Source organism: Desmodus rotundus, chromosome 4, assembly GCF_022682495.2.
Source record: "Desmodus rotundus isolate HL8 chromosome 4, HLdesRot8A.1, whole genome shotgun sequence".
Lineage (NCBI taxonomy): Eukaryota > Metazoa > Chordata > Mammalia > Chiroptera > Phyllostomidae > Desmodus > Desmodus rotundus.
Genome location: NC_071390.1, coordinates 125,158,218 through 125,182,279, shown reverse-complemented (window position 1 = coordinate 125,182,279; position 24,062 = coordinate 125,158,218). Strand labels below are relative to the sequence as shown.

The 24,062-nt window shown below is 38.4% G+C and overlaps 1 protein-coding gene across 3 annotated transcripts in view; it reads left to right on the top strand.

Annotated features, from left to right (window-relative positions):
- The window catches only part of LOC112320144 (transmembrane protease serine 11D), a 51,006-nt gene that overhangs the window by 3,417 nt on the left and 23,527 nt on the right, over positions 1 to 24,062 (top strand). For all 3 annotated transcript variants that reach the window (XM_045185691.2, XM_045185698.2, XM_024577587.3), the window contains exons 2-4: positions 8,312 to 8,433; positions 12,974 to 13,092; positions 22,210 to 22,277. In XM_045185691.2, the coding sequence (XP_045041626.1) occupies positions 8,312 to 8,433; positions 12,974 to 13,092; positions 22,210 to 22,277 (309 nt within the window). The remainder of the gene's footprint in view (positions 1 to 8,311; positions 8,434 to 12,973; positions 13,093 to 22,209; positions 22,278 to 24,062) is intronic.

The window sequence follows — 24,062 nt, the reverse complement described above, 5'->3', positions numbered from 1 at the left end:
CAAATCACCTAGGTAGGCTTACCTTTGTAGATGATGATGCCGTGTACCATAATGCCACTCTGCCCACTTGCCCACTAAAAAGGTTCCATAATCTCAATCATGGAAGCCAGACCCCACCCTTTGGGCAGCTGTACAGTTCCAGCAAAGACAGCCTTCCTTCTAAAAACAAGTGCACCTTAAGTGTATAGAGCAGCACCCAAAATACACGTCTAAGTCTTTAAGTGACTCTGTCAGCCAGTCATCTTCATCTTCTATCAGTAATCACTCAAGGCTAACTGTACGAGGTAAGTTTCCTAACCCCAGGTCTCCTTCCACGTCCCCTTCAATATCTTTTACAGTGCAAGAATTCAACACTATGCTGAGTTCAAGGTCAATTAACCAAGTCTTTTTTTTAATATCAGACCCTTTGTTTCAAAAACATGAGTGATATTAGAACAAAGGAAATGCCAAAAAGGAAAATAATTTTTAATTGAAAAAATGTAGCACCTGCCTTATTTTTTGCATAAATATAAAATGAATATTATTAACAAAGGATATATCACACAACTGCAACTATTTCTTCAATTGAATAGGGGCCAAATAAGTTAAGAGTTGGTATGCTATGATGGCACATAATCTCCAGTATTTTCCTTCTTTAATAACTGTTTAATACACCCTTAATTACTAGAACTCAGTGAAATCTTTTAAAATCGGGTAACAATTGCTATAAATCAACTTGAAATAGATTTCAATGTTATAATAACACTAAACTGGAGGAAAAATGCCCATAGACTTCCATATATGAAAATGATTTCTCCACGTTTAGAACCACCTGAACAAAGTATGAATAGAGCATCACAAGAGAAGGCATTTATTTGTCTCCCAGCAGTAAAAGTGGATTTGCCCTGTTGTGGCAACACCCTGTCATGGGGTTGACTGTATGACTTAGACCTGTTAAAAGAGCCTGAGTCCCAGGGAAGGAAAAACTTGACTGGCCTGTGAAACCATTGAGTCCATGCTCTTAGCTTCACTGGCAGCAGGTTCTCATGAACCTGCTTCAACTCACAACCTAACCATTACATACATTCATACACACATACATATTGTACATATTAGTTATTTGTTCATATCAGCTTGCACAATTGGTAAGAAGAATTTGAATCCTAGATTGGCTTTCCCTACAAGTAGCAGATTTCAAAAGTTCAACACATCATTGCAGGTCTGCTATATATAGTTGTATAGTTTGTGCAATACACAAAAATGGATGCCTCAGGGGAAGATTGGAAGCAGATATGGAGCCTATGCTCTGTGCCAAGGTGCCTGTCCCAGAGTGGAGCTGGATGCAGCCCAAGGAGCACTCTTGTATAACTGTCTCTGCTTCCCAGAGAAGTTCTCTTTTTCCTAACTCTCACAAAAGCATCATAGAGGCTGGTGCGGATCCCTCACCATTTGCCCAGCCTCTGTATCCTCAGGAAGTATGAAGTAATTTCTATCCTCCGGGAATATACATTAAATATATACAAGATAAATGCTATCTTGGATAAGCATTTGGATAAATGCTATCCTTATTTAAATACTATCCAAGATAAAAAAAATAAACTGGAAAGCAAATCACTAAATTAAAAAAATGTATGCAGTGCATTACATTTGTGATTCGAGGACAGAATTCTTTTTTGTCCAAATAGAGCTGACATACAGTATTATATTAGTTTCAGGTGTACAACATAGTGATTAGACATTTAGATAACTTACAAAGTGATCACCCAGGTAAGTCCAGTACCCGCCTATCACTGTACATAGTTATCACAATATGATTGAGTATACTCCCTATGCTTACTTTACAAAGGATAGGATTCTTATCATCAATATAAACCCAGAGCCTTCAGGATGCATGATTTAATTAAACAAAGATATTCAAGAAGTCTTAAACCTGTGGCATTGACTCTGCCACCATCAAGTCATGCGATCCTGATAATCCTGTGTCACTTTTCTTTTACAGTGTGCCCTTATCAAGTTAACAAACTGAGTTATCAACTAAGCTGACATCAAGTTTATCAACAAAAGAACCTTAGAAATAAATAAAAGTATTAGACTGAATCAGTGATTTGCAGAACATAGATCATTTTCTCCCACCTCAAATTCAAACAGAAAAGCTACTCCATTTTCATCTGTTTTCTATTATTGAGATTCCAAATAAGACCTTGTTTGAGGAACTATTCTCATATTCTTCATAACTAATACTCCAACATATAATGTAAACACACAGATATCAAAATATATGTGTTTGTATATTCTGCAGTATAAGATCTGTACAAACATTTTTTAACTTTCCATCTCAGCATCAATAATAATGTAGTAAGTGTGCTAGAAATTAGTAACAATGATGTGATAATTAACAGGAAATCTTTTCTCATCTGATGGGGACATTTGCAGTTTGAGCTTGGGAGACCTGGATTCACATTCCAGCTCTGTCATTTACCAGCTGAGTAACTAAGCCTATATTTCATCATCTGTAAACTAGGGTCATTTACAAAGATTAAATCAAATGATACAGATAAACTTAACACAGTGCCAAAGACATGGTAAGCACGCAACAGATTATTCTCCTATCTATATTTTGTCAGTATTCAAAACAGGAATGCATAGCATACAATTGTATATAAAGTCCCTCCAAACTACAGTATAATTATTTTAAAATTCCTCTTTGCAGTCTCATTCATTAATTTTTTTCATAAGCAAGGCTGGGTGTGGACTCGGTAATGAGTATTGTACTAGGGGTGGGGCACATCCTGACAGATGAGAGGAATCTCCACTTCCACGAGTTACAGCTAGATGTGGGTGCACTCAAGAGGCTCACTGTTTCCTACATGAAGGGATAAGGACTAGAATAGAGAAATTCATTGGGCATTATGAGGGGCAGAGAGAGAACAAGATGATAACTACCTAATGGGAAAAGAAAGATGCTTGAATTATCTTAAAAATAAAATGGGAATCGTCAGGCATCTGGCTGGGGATAAGTGGACAGGTGAGGATGTGGCAGGAGATGGAGCTGCAGAGGTGATTGTGATGGGCTTTCAATGCCACGTGGAAGGTTTGGATGCTATCCTGAGGATCTCAAAAATCTATAGATAAATTTCAAATGAAGCAGGGGAAGGGGAGAATTTCAGAACCTAAGATTTGAATTAAAAAAAAAAAATCCCCTGAAGAATTTTAAAGTGTTGATTGGAAAGAAACAAAAATCTTACACTCAGTCTAGATTCCTCTTTTTTCTACATCACATAAGTGAACCATCAGCAAATCCCCTACAATCTAGATTTAAAGTATATCCAGACTCACTATTTATCATCACCTCCAATGCTACTACCACCATTGTCTAAACCACCATCATCTCTCACCTGAATTACTGAATAATTTTCAAAATCACCTCCCACTCCATCCCCAGACCACTATTCCCCTGAACCTCCCAGGGATCCTGTTAAAGAAATAGATCTGATGTCACTCCTTTGCTCAAAACCCTCAAAGACTTTTCAGAATAAAGACCAAAGTCTGTACATAAAACGCACTAAATGATCTTCTCCCTCCCCACCCAACTGACATCGTACTCTTATCTTTCTAACTTTTTCTTCCTCTAATGTATCCTCCCACCACCACCACTCCCTCCCCACGTACCCCTTCCTTAACCTGCTCACTCCACTTCAGGCCAGGTGCCCCCTGCTGCTCCTCAAATTGACCAGGGGAGTTCCTGCCTGAGGGCCTGCTGTTCCTTTTGCCTAGATTATTTCTGGTATCCTCATGCTTGCTCATTCACCTGCTTCTGGTCTTTATTTAAATGTCACCTCTGCATGGCATTTCTTGTCCACTCAGCCTAAATTTTCAGCACCTCAAACACTCTCCCCCATGGCCCGGCTTTTTTTCTTATTTTCTTTGTCTTATTCCTTTCTGTCTTCTCAGTGTACATTCAAATTAAAGTTAAATCATCTTTAGTACTGTTATATTTCTCTGTTTCTTTTCATTGCATTTGCAGCACCTATAATATTGCAGGCAGTCACCAAATGTCTCTTAAAAATTAGCTGATAAGTTAATGGAAGAAGGGAGACCAGTTAAGAGGCATTTCAAGTAATGTAAGTAAAGTAATAACTGCCAGAATTAAGAAAGAAATAAAAGGTATAAAGTAAAAGATTCAAGTGGTAAGATGAGTTCTCTTTAGTGACTTCCTGAATGTGGGAAGTGACCAAGACAGAGTAGGTGCAGCTAATTGTTGGATCTCTGACTTAGGGTACCAGATGTATGGTAGTGACATTCACCAACATTAGAAGCAGTCTGGGGCAAAAAGAGTGAGAAACACTGGTGTAAGATAGAAACATCAATTGGATCCCTCCTATATGAGCCCCCAAGGGGATTGAATCTGAAATCTAAGTATGTGCCCTGACCAGAAGTCAAACCCATAAGCCTTTGGTGTACAGGATGATGCTCCAACCAAGTGAGCCACCCAACCAGGGATGAGCTGTGATATTTAAGGAGGTTATAGAGCATCCATTAGATGTCCAATGAGTAATTTTAAATGATGTTGTAGAGCTTAAAGACAGTGGTCTAGGCTGAAAATCTATCTTAGGAGGTAATATCCTACTGAGTGCTTGCTGAAATCATGTTGTAGGATGGAATTATCAAGGAAGAATACATAGCAGGAGAAGATGACTGTGGACAAAATCTTTGTTACTATGATACCTAAAATCTTATTTAAATGGACACAAAATTGTCTAAAAGTCATATACACACACACACACACATACACATACACACATGATGCAGATCCCGGCCAGCAGGACCTGTTGTGGTTGCAATATTCAAATACACACGGACTACAGAAATCTTGTGGAGGAAAAGGGATGGCGCGGCCACTCCCTCAAGAGGAGAGCGCTCTGACCCTTGCCTTGACAGGCTTTTATTGTTTTTCTAGGCCCCTTACATCAAAGAAGGTCCTCCTTTACCATGCAAAGGTTTGTTTGGGGTGGTTATCCTTTGCAGACAAAGGAGAGGATGTCACTGAATACATCAAAGGAGGATATTTGCAATGTAAAAGGAGAAATGGTTGAATTGGCTATGTTCCATACCTGGAAGGTCTAGCCCAGATTTTGGGAAGATAAGGATACTCAGTAATCCTTTGCTTGCCTCAGGGTGAGGGAGTTTTAGCAAGAGCAAGTCTCATAGCAGTCTAGGTACAATGCAGGCCTGATTTCCCACTGGAGAACCTATCCGTGGACGTGGGTCCTGCCCGCCAACCTCGCTCCCCACTGGCTTTTCCAAGTGGGGGCTGAGCCACATTTCCCACACTTGGAACAGTTCCCCCCATATATATAGTCATATATAGTCATACACACACATATATGACTATGTGTGTGTATATAGTCATATATATATGTAGTCATATATATATAGTCATATACACACACACATATACTACATATATATATCGCAATTTTACTATGATACCTAAAATCTTACTGAAACGGACACAAAATTGTCTAAAAGTCATACACACACACACATGTAACTTATATATGTGTGTCTGTGTGTGTATATATAGTCATCTACACACACACACATACTACATATGCATCTCAATTTTCAATTATTCTGTCACTGTTTTCCTCAAATTACCAAATGTTCTATTAAGCCACAGTTGTATATTAATTATAACAATGTACCAATGGCAAAGATTAATACGTAGTCTTACATAAATTTGATGCAGTAATATCAGGTGTACTTTCAAATTTAAAATGAAATCAATTATTTTATTACACACTTACTATGTGTAAGACAAAATCATAACACCTAATGGTTGTTGATTCCCTTTACTTCCCCTAAGAGAGATCAAGAGAGACAGGAGTCCCAATCTTTCCCAATCCCTGTAGTGTAAGGGCGGGAGCACATGTTCTTTGGGTCACACCAACCTGGTCTCTGTTTCTAGCTCTGTCATTCCTGAGTAATTAGGAGTTACTTACTCTCTGAGCCTCAGTTTCCCTACATTCAAAACAGGGATCCTAACACCTACTTTATAAGATGATCATGAGGACTGGCAATATACTACAATCCCTTACACTCCAGGTTTCAAAAGTATACAATAAGTTTTCCAATACTCATGTAGCTTTTCCAAGTCAATGAAAGAGAGAAAGAGAGGGGAAAGCTGGTTAAACATGTCACAACTGAATATTTGTTTTGCTGTTTAAATGTAACCACTGAAAATCTCACTTATAGGGATCCTGTTTTAACAGCAAAGTCTTTTTTTTAAAGATTTTATTATTTATTTATTTATTTATTTATTTATTTTTAGAGAGGGGGGAAGGGAGGGAGACAAAGAGGGAAATAAACATCCATGTGAGAGATAAACACCCATCAGTTGCCTCTCATATGTGCCCTGGCAGGGAATGGAACCCTTTGCTTTGTGGAATGACACCCAACCCACTGAGCCACATCAGTCAGGGAAGCAAAGTTTTCTTGCACAGATTTTCATCGCATTGTGAGTCAAAATTCAGGCAGTGTTTGGAAATATATATCTTTTCTAATAGTTTACAAAATAAATATTGTCCACAAGTGAGTTTGTCTTGGCGTAAGCTTTATAACCTGCCACATACATAGATTCCAGAGCAAATTGCACTGGAAAGAGCAGACATTTCTTCGGCGGTTTCTATAGGGTGGAACAATCCATTCTCACACAATTAACTATGGCTTGTGAGATTATGATAATTTGGGCTCACACCCTTTGCTTACTGAGTCATATATCTCATGATGCTTTTCAGTCACTGAGTTTAAGATGTTGTCTATGAACTGAAGCGAAGTTGGCATTAAAGTCATTCCCAGGGGAGGGTCATCCAAGCTGAAGCATATGCTGACTCTAGCCTTTGGGTTTTGTTTTCTAGGCTTTGGAGCTCCAACTTAATCTTTGTTTTTTGGAACCTCTCTCTCCACATTCATAAATCTTGACATATCGGTTCACCTCTGGAAATATAGTCCCTGATTGAGGAGGAGGCTCAATTTGAAAGTTATTTAGGTTTTTAGGTTTAGCCTTGCCTCAAAATTTGTCTCCTTTTGGCTATCCCACTGCTGGGCAGCCTCTAACATTCATGGAACTCGCAAATGCCTAACACCGTGTGTTTGTGATCACTTGTCACTGGCACAACAACCCTATACAGTCACAGATGAGCAAACAGGATCAAAAGTTAACAAATGTCAAAGTGCCAATTTGCTCCAACTTGAAAATTACCACTGGTGGCTCCTAAACCTTGGACTCTGGACCAGTGTCAGTGAATACCAATTTTCACTAGCACAGCAAAATGAACAAATAAGAGCAATGGAGAACAAAGACATCATAAAGCTAAAACTAAATTATTCATCACCTTTTTTATTATTCTGAGATTATGTCCTTTCCACTTTTACATATTTAAGTGTTGGCTAACATGACCTCATTGATCTTCAAAACAGCCTTGTGAGGCAGGTATCATTATTCTAATATTTAAGATAAAGTCTCAGATGAATGACAATATGATCTCCAATCAAACAGGAATTCATACTCAGCTCTTCTGATTACCTCCTCAGTAGGGGGTGTGTGTACAGCGGGAGAGGCACTGTAAAAGATAGTACCTGGGCTGTATGCTTCACACAATTCCAGATACTGTATTGTTCTAAATCTATTGGCTTACACGGTAACTGACACATTCCTAAGAATACAGGATAAATCACACAGACTCTCTGCTGGTGGCACTGCCCTCATTTATTTCAGGGGCTTGCTGCTCTCCTGCATCTCAGCTCTTAGCTTCTGGCCACATCCCCATTTTTACAATATGGATAATATCACAGTGAAAAAATGCTTTCATTCTGACTCCCTCCACCCCTCTCTGCACTCAAAGTGATCTCTCTTATGTACAGTCCTGGGGATGGTGCCCACATGAGGGCGCTTACTACACTAAGTGTTCAACATAGGGTCCTGGAAGAAGTGATAACAAAACAGAGAAAAATTGGTTATTATTCTTGAGAATTTCATCAACTGGCAGAAGAAGGGAAAGTAATTGCAAACCAAAGATTAGATCTCCTTATGCTTCTATCAAACTACCTAAATGTCAACAAAGTGCTGAAAAATTTTTGAAAGAAAAACCATTAAAGAGAATGTTGTCCAGGTCAGGTTTATTTCCAGAACTAAAATCCTATCAAGAATCACTTGGTTTCCCGTAAATAGAACCATGTGCCAGCCAAGAGACTTAGGAAGGCAGAAAATGATGGTGAGAGCTGAAATAATGGCTTCTACATGAGTAGCATGATGTTTTTCTCTTGTTCAAAGACCAACACGAGGATCACTGCCCTCGAGGTTTCTGAGTCCCTACGTGGTGTTTGCTGCTGTTGTTGCAGGGGTGGTGGTCCTGGCCGTGATGGCAGCTCTACTGATCCACTTTTTAGCTTTTGGTAAGTACCAGAGGGTTAAAAGTGCTACTTTTCAGGCTAAATAACTAAATATACATTCAGATTAAAAGTTTGGCATTCCTCAAAATCTAACCATTTGTGACAAAATGGGTGGACCTGGAGAACATTATGCTAAGTGAATAAGTTAGATCAAGACAAATACCATATCATTTGACTCATACTGGGAATCCAAGGAACAAAATAAATGAACAAACAAAACAGAAACAGAATCATAGATACGTAGAACAACTTGATGGTTGCCAGACAGGAGAAGGTTGGGGGTCTGAGGAAAGCAAGATGAAGGGATTAAGTACAAATGGGCAGTTACAAAATAGTCACGGGGATGTAAAGTTAAGCATAGGATAGATAGTCAATATATTAAATAACTACGTGTAGTGCCAGGTGGGTACTGGAATTACCAGGGAGATGACTTTCTAAGTTATGTAATTGTCTAAGCACTCTGGTGTACACCTGAAACTAATATAAAAATGTTTGCCATTTTTAGTCATCACTTTTTCTCTATTATATATAAAATAATCATATTTTTATATATTGCTAAATATGTTTGTTTCTATATTTTCCCTCAATCTAAATTTCTTTCTCTTCTATCTTTTAGCCTTTTTTAGTATAATAAACATTTAACCAAGGAAAGAGTAATCTAGCCAAAGAAAAAAAATCTCTTTATAGTTTCTGATACTAGTATTTTCCTGTTTTGTTTTTTCATTAATACCATGATTTTCTTTTCCATTTAATAACCTGATAAAATTATAAAAATGAAATGTTTTTTTAAAGAACCTTAACTTTCAACCCTAAAATGTGGATGTACCTAAACACATTCATAATCTGTTCATTTATAATCTGTCTCCTGAAAACACAGTTTTAGTAGCAGAACAATTATAATAGGAGATGAATTTGCAATTCAGTAGAAGAAAGGGGTAAAAACACTTTAAAAAGAAATCTATTTTTTAATTTGTTTTCCTTATTTTGTTTGATTTTTCATTATTACCTCACAAAAATATAGGAAACATGGGCAAGAAACAAATAATATAAAGAATACATATACCTTGCTCATTCATAAACAAGTTTCCTTAATACTTCAGAGAATACTCTTTCAGATGTTTTAGTGTAGATAAGTAAGATGTGTCAAATTTCACTAGATAAGATATGCTATAATCTGCCTTCTTCACTTAAAAATAAACTTTGAGGTTATTTTTAATTTCAGATATAATTCTGTTAAACCCTTTAAAACATGCATGGGGATTTGTGTGTAGGTGTGTGGGGGTGCATGATGTGGAGAGTGAGAGAGAACGCAATATATTGCATGCGCTAGTGCAAATGGGCAAAAGTGCTTAATTATGCAGAAGTGGAAAAACCCCCAATGGGGCAATGCAATTACCAATATTAGAAAAAGCAAGTGACTAGGAATAATCTTTTCAGCCAATCTAACTAAAAGTTGTGGCTGAATTTTGTTTTTGACTAGATTTTGCTGTCAAATCACCTGGGGTCAAATATGTTTAAGGTGAATTTTGTAGGTAAGCAAAAGAAACAAAGTTTCAGATTGAATAAATGTATTTTCACTCTTTTTTAAAAAGATTTTATTTATTTTACTTTTAGAGAGAGGAAAAGGGAGGGTGAAAGAAAGGGAGAGAAATATCAATGTGTGGTTGCCTCTCGCTCACCCCCTACCCGGGATCTGGCCCACAACTCTGGCATGTGCCCTGCCTGGGAATTGAAGTGTCCCTTTGGCTCACAGGCCCACACTCAATCCACTGAGCTATACCAGCCAGGTTATTTTCATTCTTTTTTTTTCTTTTTTTAAAAATATATTTATTGATTATGCTATTACAGTTGTCCCATTTCCCCCCCTTCACTCTACTCAATCCTGCACACCCCCTCCCTCCCACATTCCCCCCCTATATTTCGTGTCCATGGGTCATACTTATAAGTTCTTTGGCTTCTACATTTCCTACACTATTCTTACCCTCCCCCTGTCTATTTTCCACCTATCATCTATGCTACTTATTCTCTGTACCTTTCCCCCCCTCTCCCCCTCCCACTCCCCTATTGACAATCCTCCATGTGATCTCCATCTCTATGGTTCTGTTCCTGTTCTAGTTGTTTGCCTAGTTTGCTCTTGTGTTTGTTTTAGGTGTGGTCATTAATAACAGTGAGTTTGCTGTCATTTTTACTGTTCCTATTTTTGATCTTCTTTTTCTTAGGTAACTCCCTTTAACATTTCATATAATAAGGGCTTGGTGATGATGAACTCCTTTAACTTGACCTTATCTGAGAAGCACTTTATCTTCCCTTCCATTCTAAATGATAGCTTTGCTGGATACAGTAATCTTGGATGTAGGTCCTTGTGTTTAATCTTGGGTAATGTAATTATGATGTGCCTTGGTGTGTTCCTCCTTGGGTCCAGCTTCTTTGGGACTCTCTGAGCTTCCTGGACTTCCTGGAAGTCTATTTCCTTTGCCAGATGAGGGAAGTTCTCCTTCATTATTTGTTCAAATAAGTTTTCAATTTTTTGTTCTTCCTCTTCTCCTTCTGGCACCCCTATAATTCGGATGTTGGAACATTTCAAGATGTCCTGGAGGTTCCTAAGCCTCTCCTCATTTTTCCGAGTTCTTGTTTCTTCATTCTTTTCTAGCTGGATGTTTCTTTCTTCCTTCTGGTCCACACTGTTGATTTCAGTCCCAGTTTCCTTTGCATCACTATTGGTTCCCTGTATATTTTTCCTTGTTTCTCTTAGCATAGGCTTCATTTTTTCATCTGGTTTTCGAACAGATTCAACCAATTCTGTGAGATTCTTGATTACCAGTGTTTTGAACTGTGCATCTGATAGGTTGGTTGGCTATCTCTTCCTCATTTAGTTGTATTTTTTTCTGGAGCTTTGAAGTGTTCTGTCATTTGGGCCATTTTTTTGTTTGTTTGTTTGTCTTGGTGCGTCTGTTACTTTAAGGGGCAGAACCTTAGGTGTTCCCCAGGGCGGGGTAACGCTGGTAGCTGAGCTGTGATGCTGTACGTGGGGGAGGGACAGAGAGGGAGCAATGGTGCTTGCTTCACTCTCCTCTGGATTTCAGTCTTTCACTCCGATACCCACAATCAAACTGGGCCCCTCTGGTGCTGGTTCCTGAGTGGGTGGGCATGTGCACACTCTAGGCCCCTGTGGGTCTCTCCAATGACCTCTCCCATGAGGCTGGGAGTCTCTCCTGCTGCTGCCCCAACCCCCATGGACGTTTTCAATCAGAGGTTTGAGGCTTTATTTCCCCATGCTGGAGCCCTGGGTTGCGAGGTCTGCTTCGCTCCCCGCCGTTGGTCCGATTTATCTATGCGTGAATGTGGGGCCGCGGGGTGCTACCCACTGCTCTGCCTGCCCCGCTCTCTGCCAGTCTGAGTCCGGCCCTCTTGGTCTATCTGTGCAAATGTGGGGCTGCAGGGTCTGCTAGTGTTCCGGGGCATCGTCCCACACTCTACCAGTCTCGGTCCCGCCACAGCCACGAGAGTCCTCTCCACCCCAGTGCCCGTCTCCGCCCCTCCTACTGGTCTGGATGAATGTTTATTTTTTATTTCCTTGGTGTTGGACCCCCTTGCCATTCGATTCTCTGTCAGTTCTGGTTGTGCGAGGAGGCACAGTGTGTCTACCTACGCCGCCATCTTGGTTCTTCTTCCCTATTTTCATTCTTAATGGCACTGTATTGTCATACTTAAACACAAAGGGAGGAACTTAGGTAACTCCTCTTCAAAGTGTATCCCAGTGACCACTTACTGCCCTAGAGAGACTTGTCCTTCTGCCACAAAAGGCTACACTACCCTTCCCCCAGGCTCTCCAATTGCTTCCTGCTATTGAGTTATTTCTCTGCATAAATTATATATATGAATGACCAAAAGGAAGCAGAGATTCTTTTTCCTGAGACAGATTAAATTATGTTCACATGCATAATGTCTCTAAGATGTATACAGTATGTTTTAGAGATTTTTATTTCCTTCAGACAGGCAAATAGGTCCTCTGAAAGACACTTTTCAATGGAAATAATTCACATTGAACAACCAGATTAGATATCATTAGAAGACTTATTTCCTAGCTTAGTCCAGAAAATTAAGGGCAAGTCGCTAGTTCCTCTAGTGAGAAAATTATTTGAAATAATTTTTAAAACTATTCATACTTACTTTAGATTATTCCTTGATGACAAAAATAATAGCATATTATAGATATCATTAATATTTTTGAATAAATAAACCTATGATTATAAATATTCCCAAAATATAATAAAATGAAAATTATGATACTTCTGAACAATTTAATTTCTCAAGTAATACTGTTCTAATTTTCATACATTTTTCACAGTCACAGTTTTGCCAAACTTTATTAAAACTGAAAGAAAATAATTTTATTATAGATATTTATATTAAATTTTGAGTATTTTTTTCTTTTAAGGGAACCAAAATAATTTAATCATATGTAATAGCATCCCATAATCCTAAATAAAGATTAAAGTACTTAGTAATGCAAGACTGATTCTGCTTTTTCTTTGTTTTACAGATAAAAAATCTTACTTTTACCATAGCAGCTTTCAAATTCTAAATGTTAACTACAGTGACCAGTTAAATTCACCAGCTACACAGCAATATAGGACTTTGAGTGGAAGAATTGAATCTGTGGTAAGTCAATATTTGTCTTCATTCTGTATTCCATCATGAAAAAATATAACAAACCTATTATTTTTGAAAATTTTGCAATTGCTAGATGCTCTGCTAGATGCTACCTTGAATGGTGAAAGATGTGTTTCTTTGTGCTTTTTCCAAGTTCATCTGCTGATATACTGCTTCTTATTCACATTTTCTTAAGACATGAATGAAAAGTCTTAGAAGGGTCATGTGATCACAACTTCAAGACTGGAAGTCTATTGTTTGTACAAGTTGAGCATTTATTATGCTCTCCTTGAGACTGACTTTAAAAGTCCTTCACATTTGGCTTTAGTTCTTTTTTCCTTATCCAACTAAACACACAGGTAGTAGGTGTTAGAAGACATGTTTGCCTACCAATAACAACATAGTTTGGTCAACATCACACTTTGGTTCAATGATAGATATAGAAACTATGCACAAGAAGCTTGGACTTTCACTGAAAGAGGCCCACAGACTGCCCACCAAAAAATCTCACAAATGGACCCTTAGCATTTGTTTATCACTACAAACCAGGGTCTCACCTTCAGCCCCGCTGAGTCAGAGTTGACCAATCTCCAGGTTGCTTACTTACTCTTACCGTTTTGATGAACCTTAAAAATATATGCCCTTTCCAGTTGGTTGGAGTATCATCATGTACACCAAGAGGATGCAGTGTCAATCTCTGGTCAGGGAACAGGCTAAGTGGTGGGTTAAATCTCCCAGTCAGGGTACATACAGGAGGCAACCAATTGAGGTTTCTCCCCCTCCCCCTTTCTCTTCTCTTCTCTTCTCTTCTCTTCTCTTCTCTTCTCTTCTCTTCTCTTCTCTTCTCTTCTCTTCTCTTCTCTTCTCTTCTCTTCTCTTCTCTTCTCTTCTCTTCTCTTCCCTTCCCTTCCCTTCCCTTCCCTTCCCTTCCCTTCCCTTCCCTTCCCTACCCTTCCCTTCCCTTCTGTGTGCGCTTTGCTTCTCTTCTCACTCTCTCCCACTCTCTCCTTTCCTCTCTCTCTCAAATCAATTTTAAAAAAGCATATCCTTGGGTGAGGAGCATATACTCAGGTAAGGATTTTTAAATATTATTAAGTATAAAAATTATTAACTATTCCCTAATCAAGCAAGCTTGTTATTCTTATCAAAAACATTCTTTATAGTAAATCAAAATACATGTATAAACTTTGTTATCAAAATGAAAGTATTTTGAGTACTGTCTCTTGTCATAAAGATAATATACAAACAAAGAAAATTCAGTGTATTTAAGAAATATAAGGAAGGAAGAAATATGCACAAAATCTTTTTATATTTTTAATATATTTATTGATTATGCTATTACAGTTGTCCCATTTCCCCCCCTTCACTCTACTCCATCCTGCCCACCCCCTCCCTCCCACATTCCCCCCCTATATTTCGTGTCCATGGGTCATACTTATAAGTTCTTTGGCTTCTACATTTCCTACACTATTCTTACCCTCCCCCTGTCTATTTTCCACCTATCATTTATGTTACTTATTCTCTGTACATTTCCCTCCACTCTCCCCCTCCTGCTCCCCTATTGATAACCCTCCATGTGATCTCCATCTCTATGGTTCTGTTCCTGTTCTAGTTGTTTGCCTAGTTTGCTCTTGTTTTTGTTTTAGGTGTGGTTGTTAATAACTGTGAGTTTGCTGTCATTTTTACTGTTCCTATTTTTGATCTTCTTTTTCTTAGATAAGTCCCTTTAACATTTCATATAATAACGGCTCGGTGATGATGAACTCCTTTAACTTGACCTTATCTGAGAAGCACTTTATCTTCCCTTCCATTCTAAATGATAGCTTTGCTGGATACAGTAATCTTGGATGTAGGTCCTTGCCTTTCATGACTTGGAATACTTCTTGCCAGCCCCTTCTTGCCTGTAAGGTCTCTTTGGAGAAATCAGCTGACAGTCTTATGGGAACTCCTTTGTAGGTAACTGTGTCCTTATCCCTTGCTGCTTCTAAGATTCTCTCCTTCTGTGTAATCTTGGCTAATGTAATTATGATGTGCCTTGGTTGTTCCTCCTTGGGTCCAGCTTCTTTGGGACTCTCTGAGCTTCCTGGACTTCCTGGAAGTCTATTTCCTTTGCCAGACTGGGGAAGTTCTCCTTCATTATTTGTTCAAATAAGTTTTCAATTTTTTGTTCTTCCTCTTCTCCTTCTGGCACCCCTATAATTCGGATGTGGGAACGTTTCAAGATGTCCTGGAGGTTCCTAAGCCTCTCCTCATTTTTCCGAGTTCTTGTTTCTTCATTCTTTTCTGGCTGGATGTTTCTTTCTTCCTTCTGGTCCACACTGTTGATTTCAGTCCCAGTTTCCTTCGCATCACTATTGGTTCCCTGTACATTTTTCCTTGTTTCTCTTAGCATAGTCTTCATTTTTTCATCTAGTTTTCAACCAAATTCAACCAATTCTGTGAGATTCTTGATTACCAGTGTTTTGAACTGTGCATCTGATAGGTTGGCTATCTCTTCATTGCTTAGTTGAATTATTTCTGGAGCTTTGAAGTGTTCTGTCATTTGGGCCATTTTTTTGTTTGTTTGTTTGTCTTGGTGCGTCTGTTACTTATAGGGGCGGAGCCTTAGGTGTTCCCCAGGGCGGGGTAATGCTGGTGGCTGCGTTGGGGGGAGTGGGTGAGAGGGAGCAATGGTGCTTGCTTCACTCTCTGCTGGATTTCAGTCACTCCCTCTGCTACCCACAATCAAATTGGACCCCTCTGGTGCTGGTTCCCGAGTGGGTGGGCTTGTGTACACTCTAGGCCCCTGTGGTTCTCTCCAACAACCTCTCCTGTGAGGCTGGGAGTTTCTCCTGTAGCCGCCCCAACCCCCACAGGGGGTTTCACTCAGAGGTTTGAGGCTTTATTTCCCTGTGCCGGAGCCCTGGATTACATGGTCTGCTTCACTACCCACCATTCCTCCCGGTTTATCTATGCGAGAATGTGGGGCCGCAGGGTGTTACCTGCTGCTCTGCCTGCCCTGTTCTCCACCACTCTGAGTCCGGCCCTCTTGGTTTATCTGTGCACAGCTGTAGGGCCGCAGGGTCTGCTAGTGGTCAGACTGCCTGCCCCGTTCCCACACTCTGTCAGTCTCAGTCCTGCCAAGGCAACGTGAGTCCTCTCCGCCCGGCTGCCCGTCTCTGCCCCTCCTACGGGTCTGGATGAATGTTTATTTTTTATTTCCTTGGTGTCGGACTTCCTTGCCATTAGATTTTCTGTCAGTTCTGGTTGTGCGAGGAGGTGCAGTGTGTCTACCTATGCCTCCATCTTGGTTCTCCTGCACAAAATCTTAATACTCAGATATATCCACTATTAACATTTTGATTTCCCAGGTGCCTTTCTATGTAAACTGAATACATGATACATGCCAAGGTACATATAACTATCTGCCAATAAAATCAGACTATATATGCTAGTTTATCTACTTGTCTCCCCAAAATATGTTGAGTTAAAGATTAATAAATTTAGAAATATACTTTTAAAAATAACTAAGCAGTATTATGTGTGTAGATGTATAATATTTTATATAACTAGTTCTTTATTGATGAAGTTTTAAATTGTTCCCAGTTTTTTGCTATTATATTCAATATTCTGGTGACCACCCTTGTTTATATACCCAGTGTACATTTGCATGATTATATTTGGGGGATATATTCCCAGAAGTAGAGTTTTCAGAGTATAAGACCTATGTTTTTTTTTCTCTAGAGACTTTTAAATGTTTTCTTTGTGTTTATTGAAGATTTTATTTTAGAAGCATTTTAGATTTACAGAAAAGTTGTAAAGATAATATGGAGATGTCTTATACATCACACCCATGTTCCTCTATTAACATCTTACATACAATAGTGCATTTGTTAACATTACTGAGCCAGTATTGATACATTGTTATTAATCAAATGCCTTATCTTATTCAACTTCCCTAGTTTTTACTCAATGTACTTCTCTGCTCCCTGATCCCATCCAGAATACCACATTCTATTTAGTTGTCTCATCTCCTCAGGCTCTTGTAAACTATGACAGCTCCTGAGATTTTCCTTGTTTTTTAATAACCTTGACAGCTTTGAGGAGTACTGACCAGGTATTTTATAGAATGTCCATAATTGGGGTTTATCTGCTGTTTTTCTCATGGTTAGAGCAGGGTTACGGGTTTGGGGGGGAAGACCATGGAGGAGCAGTGTTGCTTTCATTACATCATATGTAATTATGATTAATATGACTCATCACTGTTGACCTTGATCACTGGCTAGAGTAGTGTTTGTCAGGTTTCTACTCTAAAGTTACTCCCTCCCTTTTCCACACCAGACTCTTTGGAAAAAAGACACTATGTGCGGGTCACACATTAAGAATAAAGGAGTAGAGAGTTATACTTTGAATATTTGAAAAATATTTAAAATTCTTCTATTTGTCTATTTCCACATGTATTTGTTTATTCAAGCATTTTTTATACAAATACAGTGTGGCCTGTGCATTTTAAAGATTTATCTTAATATCTAGATTGCACTCCAGAAATGCCTCAGTTTACATTCTCATCAGTAGTATATAAGTATTCACAAGTGTGCTTATTTCTCCATAGCATTAACACCAGGCATTGTAAACTTTTTAATTGCTGCTAATAAGTAAAAAGTATCTCATTATTTTGATTTGAATTTATTTGATTACTAGTAAGATTTAATCTGTCTTCATATATTAACAGGTCATTTTCATGATTTTATTTTTGAGGTTTTTGGTCATGACCTTGCCCATTTTCTTATTGCATGGAGCATTTTTCTTTCTTAAGTAATCTTGGGGGAAAATCTTTATTTGAATATCCAAATTTACCTGTCATTCATGTTGCATGTATTTCCCTGATATGTAATTTAACTTTCAGCCTTGTATGTAATGTAGAATTTTTTATGTCCAATAGATTTAATACTTTTATGTAACTAAAATTATTGATCTTTATGATTTCTTACTTTTGTACCAATTAAAAATCTCTTTCTCCACTCCAAATATTCTAATATGTTCATTCACATTTTCTTTTTGTACTTTTATTATTTCAGTTTTTATAATTTTATCTTTGATTCGTCTGGAATTTATGTTAGAGTAAGTTAGAGATCCAGCTTCTTCCTACTACTGCCAAAACTGTATGTTAAAGAGTGCAATTGATTTATTTGTCATGCTACCTTTATCATATGCTAAGTTCTTCCTTTTCTTTTTTCTGTACTCTATTCTTTTCGAATGATTACTCTTGCCTGCACCACTACCAAACTATTTATAGTACTGTGGCTTTATAATATGTTTAAACACCTGTCAGAGCAAGATCTCCCTTGAAATTCCTCTGATGTACGACTTCCCTAATCTTGTTTACCCTTCTGTAAAAACACTTTCAACATTTAAAACATTATATGAAAAATACTTTAATATCATGCTTATACTTTACATAGCACTTGCACATATATTATTTAATTTCAACTCATAACTGCCATATGAATAAATAAATCATTTTTATCGCCAGGTAAGCACAGGTTGTGAGATTAATAAATGGCAAAGGCTAGTCAACTGGGAAGTGGTGGAACCAGAATTCAAACCAAGGCCTGCTGACCACAAATCCGAGAACCATTCCATTTCCGGATGGCGCCGCGTGTGCCGTCATTATCCTTGTCCCACAGGCAATGTTGAATTACTTAATGAGCAGTGAAATAGTCCTAGAACCTTCTATTATAGAAAGCAATTCACTTCTTTATGGTTCTCAGTTTACTGATCAGTAAAATAAAGTTGTTGGGCTAAATGCTTTCCTAGTACTTTCTAACTCAAAAAGTCTGTGATTTTTATGATTTCCATAAAATACATTCATACCATCCATTAACCTGTTTTTCTTTTCCTGCCTCTGTGGCCCCTCCTCTGTGTGCTTTACAGGCTCACCCTCCTCTACGCTGCCTATAAACTTCCTCTATGCTGCCTATAAATGTTAAAACTAACACAAGGCTTTGACCTACACCCTCCTCTCCTCTCACACTGTTTTCTATCTCTAGATGATCTCAGCCATGACCTGACCTCAACCCAAATTCATGTACTAATGACTCACTCTATCTCTAGCCCGGCTTTTCTTTTGGACTTCATATCTTTTCACCCAATTGTCAGCTTGACATCTCTACTGTTTTTAAAAATCTCAAATACCTCATGTTCCAAAACCCAACCTATGATCTTCTCACATGATCCTAGCCTTCTTCCACCAGTCATAGTCCCATTCATGATGACACGACTTATTCAGTTTTTCAGATCAAAAAAACAAAGAATTCATCCTTTCCATCCTTGCCCTCTGTCATTCCAAATATCAAATTCCTTACCAAGTCTTGTAAGTTTTAATCCCCATATTTGCCTCAAATTCATTCCTCTCCATCTGTACTACCACCATGCCCTTCCAAGACATCACCTCTATTCTGGAGTACTAAAATAACACCATAACTAATTTGCATTATTTCTTCCCTAAAACTGATTATCCATATGCATCAAGAGATACTGTTCTCAAATGACAAATCTGATTATATTTTCCTCTTGTTTAAAATACTTCAGAGACTCCCATTATTTATGATAAAGACCAAATGCTGCATGGTCTGGCCTTTCCTATCACCCTAGCCTCACTGCTGTCTACGCTACATAGTTGCACTGGCCTTTTATTCCTGAAGCACAGCTTGTCTGTTCCCACTGCAGGACTCTGCATGTGCCATTCCCTCCACCTGTGAGGTTTTCCTTCCTCTTCAATGATCTAATCCTGCTTCTTCCTGAAGATGTCAGTTCCATAAGAATTTCCTTCGGAAACTTCTCTAATTTCATGGACTGGATCTAATTCCTCTCTATAAAGCTATACGTACCACATTTTACTTAAATATGGATAATAATTTTATTTTTGCCTGTCTCCCCTCATTAGATGTAAGCTCCATGAGGGCAAGGGTCGTTCATTTTCTCTCACCATTGTAACCCAGTACTTGATAGAAGGGCAGTGGAGCACAAGAAGTGCTCAATAACTGTTGTTGAATGAGTGAAAAATGAACGAAACCATTTAGAAATAATGGAAGCACCTGTTTGCAAAATGCATGTATCAAAAGTGTAAATGCTGATGGAATGGGTCTCTCCAAACAAAACAAGAGATTTCAGTTAGGATTCATTCTGGGATAACAGAACCATTGAAACACTCATTTGGCATCAGGGGTGGTATTGCAACAGATTCTGCAAACAATTGCAGTTTTCCCCAAAATATATATAATGGAATTAACATTAAAAAAAAAACTAGGACACAGGAAGAGAAAGGAAGCAGTATCAACTTGAAATTCATCTTACCATATCACTTATACTATCAGGGCTTTTTGGTAAAATTTATCTGTCAAGCATTGATTGTTGCCTAACGCCTAGAAGAGAATTTGGCACATACTTGACATGTAAATATTTGTTGAATGAATACATAAATGATGAATTCTACCTGTTGATTCTTGTGCTAAGTCCTGGGGACACAAAGTAAAGATAGTGCAATCAGGGTGGAACTCACAGTGGTCTGCAAAATAAGGGTTTTCATCCCAGGGAAGGATTCACAATAACTTATTGGAGTGATGGAAGAAAGCACGCAAACACCACTCCACAGCTATTTTCCCCTTAAAGAATTTTTAAAAATGGGAAAGAAAGAAACTTAGTTTTGTTACTAATTAACAAATGGATCAACACTGGCACCTTATTTGGTTGTATGTCAGCTGGCTGGCCATGCACATATGTGAAGATATCTTGTGGGAAGAGGGGGAGGGTAGTAACAGTAGAAAGGACTGACTCCTGCACACATTTACCTGCTCCTGTAGATTTCAGTGATCTGCAGTTTCCACTGGATTTAAAAACTGTATTATCTAGTTCTCAAAGTAAACTAAACCTCCCCCAAATCAATCAATAATCAATAAACATCCCCCAAATCAAAATCAGTAAGAATTCTACAAAACACAAATTTTAAAACATGGAAAGGATAACCTTAATATACAAGTACAGCAACAAACAAGTAAATGAACAGGGAGGTAATGTCAGAACTGACACTCTTCTACTCTGGACTAGAGCCATATTACCAGGAGAAGCAATAACTTAGGTAAAGCAATATGCTTCTTAGGAGTTATTTTAAAAGGAACATGAATTATTTTGATAAAATAGTCTCATTATTATTAAAAATGTTCAAGGCCTCTCTAGGGAAAAAAGTTATCATTTTGTCAAACAACTGATTGAAAAGAATAATACACTATGGTGTAATAGAGATTGCATAAACTTTACAATTTCCAGAAGAATTGGCTTCACAACCTCTCTTAATATAACATTCAACATGCTACCTAATTTCCCTACCTTCATCTTTACATGTCCGCCTCCACCTTGGAGCAACCTCACACTACAGATTAACGGAATCCACTCCCTATTATGAAACCTTACTACATCTGATCCTGCAACTTGGGGTAATTATTCTAGTCCCAGAATCACTCCTAGTTTATTGTAAAACTGAACTTTATACCTGAAGAGGCCCGTCCTTGCTGGATCTGAGCAATGATTCAGGGAGATAGCTAAGGTCAGGTCAGGAAATTATCAACTGATGATAAAAACCCTCTGATGCTCAGACACTGATCAGAAATAGCAAGGAAAAGACTGCCCTTGGCTGCTTTCCTCATTTCTCTTCAAGATCTCCATTGCCACACATTTTAAGCTGGTTTTACACTTTTCAAAGTGGTTGCTAAGGGATTACAGAATGTAAGCCGTGTCAGTGGATTTCCCTAATGTTGGCTTGGCTCCTACCCCAACCCCTAGGAAAAGCCAACAAATCACATTAAAAAGGGGTCTCAATTAATAAAACACCTGGTGTATTTAGAATGGCTTCTAATGAAGACCCATCCTGTCCACGATCATCTGTGTGTAATAAATGAAGAAAAGGGCCTCATCAAAAGTTTACATAAACTGCCACATGTTTAGAAATGCAATTAAACTAAACTGAGCTGAACTAATACCTCAAGTCCCTATTCTCATTAATAAGTCCCACATTGCAAGGTTCAGGAGAAACGACTAAAGAGAGGAAGAACTGTAATTACAGAGAGGTTTTCCCCCCATTTCTTTCTACAGATTACTACAACATTCAAAGAATCGAATTTGAGAAACCACTTCATCAGAGCTCATGTTGTCAAACTGAGGTGAGTGGAACTATATAGAAGATAGGTAAACTTGGATGTCCACTTGACTTTTGTTCACAGAGTGGATAACGAATGAAATGTTCACACAATTCATTGCAATATTTTGAAAATAGTATCATGGGCAAGTTTTAAAACAATGCCAAAACAGAAATAAAACATGCCAGATACGACCTATTTACCTACTAATGGAAATAACCATATTTAATCCTCAGTAGGAAAAGGAGGAAAGGAAAGAGAGATTTGGGTGTAGATGCAGTCACAGGGCTGTCCTGTTGTATACACCCAGTGGATACCCCTCACAGTGCAGTCTCTGTACACAGGGCCCTCTGGGGGTGTGCAGTGCTGTGGTCCTGGGCGTATGCATCCACGACCGGGAGACTCTAACCAACATCAAAGGTGGCTTGGGTTTTTGTGTGCCTGGAACAAAAAGGATGCTGTGGCAAATCCAAGCATGTCTGTCATGAACTAATAATAGAGGGAGTAGAATCAGGCACGCTAGCTATTTCCCTTCCTGCCTTAGTTGATTTTGTACCAATTCACATAATGTGATAAAACAAGCAATCACAGCTAAAACAGTCACCCTGTACTGACCCTACCACAAATGCCTCAAATATCCACATTGTTCAATCCTCCAACTATGCAAGTATGCAAAAGTTCTTTGAAAGAAAAACAGAATTATTTAATTCTTCCTCAAATACTAACACTACAATAAAATTAATTTTTCTCATTTTCTGTAGTCACCTAATAAGTACCCAGGAGAATAGAGCTCTGGTCAGATAAGTTTTGTTGAAGGGTTAGAGGAGTAGAAAGAATCCATGAAAAAAGTATTTTCCAAAATGTACTTCAGGTACATTCGCCTTAGTACCTTTTTGTGAAGGTCTCTGTCCTAACTGCTAGTCTCAAAGCATGTAGGACTGAAGGGAGCTATCTGTGTCTTATCTTTTATTCACTTCCCCCTTACCACTTAATCCCCTGCAATTCCAATTCTCACCCCACCACAAAATGCTAATTGTTCTTGTCCAGTTGAACAATAACATCCAAATAACAAACTCCAAAGAAATCTTATCGGTCCTCTCTTTGGATTTCTCAACAGTATGTGGCACTGTTGGACTTTCAATCCTCCTAGAAATAATACCATCCCGAGATTTCTATAAACCTACACGCCCCTGATTTTTCTCTTACCTCTCCACTTACTCCATTTCCTTTGCTAGTTCTCATTCCTTCTCTCTACATTCCTCAAATGTTGTTGAATGTCAGACTGTGCTACAGGCCTCTCATCTTCTCAGTTTCCCTTCTTTTCATTCAGTGGCTTCATTGCCACCTATATGCTGATTATTCTCAAAGTTGTATCTCCAGAACTTTATTCTCATACACAGCTATCTACTTGATATCGTACGTATATCTTGCACACAACTCAACTTTAACATGTCCAGACCTGAACCTATCATCTCTCCCCACCAAATGTTACTCTTCTAGTGTTACTTACTTCTGTTAATGGCAAAACCTTCAACCTAGTTGCTGAAGAAAGAAATATGAGAGTCATTTTTAATTCCTGTCTTTCCTCAATCTACATTATACATGTATCAAAGATATATGTAATCTTGATACATATAATATAGATGTATATGTATATGTCTCCTTAAGACATTTTATTTATTTCCATGTGTATGTATAAAATACTAACCCTCCCTTTATCTGACTTCCTTGTACCATCTTTACGTTCTTCACCCACCACAACACTTCTTGCAGTTCTTCACTCTCCCTAGCCCCAAGGCCGTCATGTAA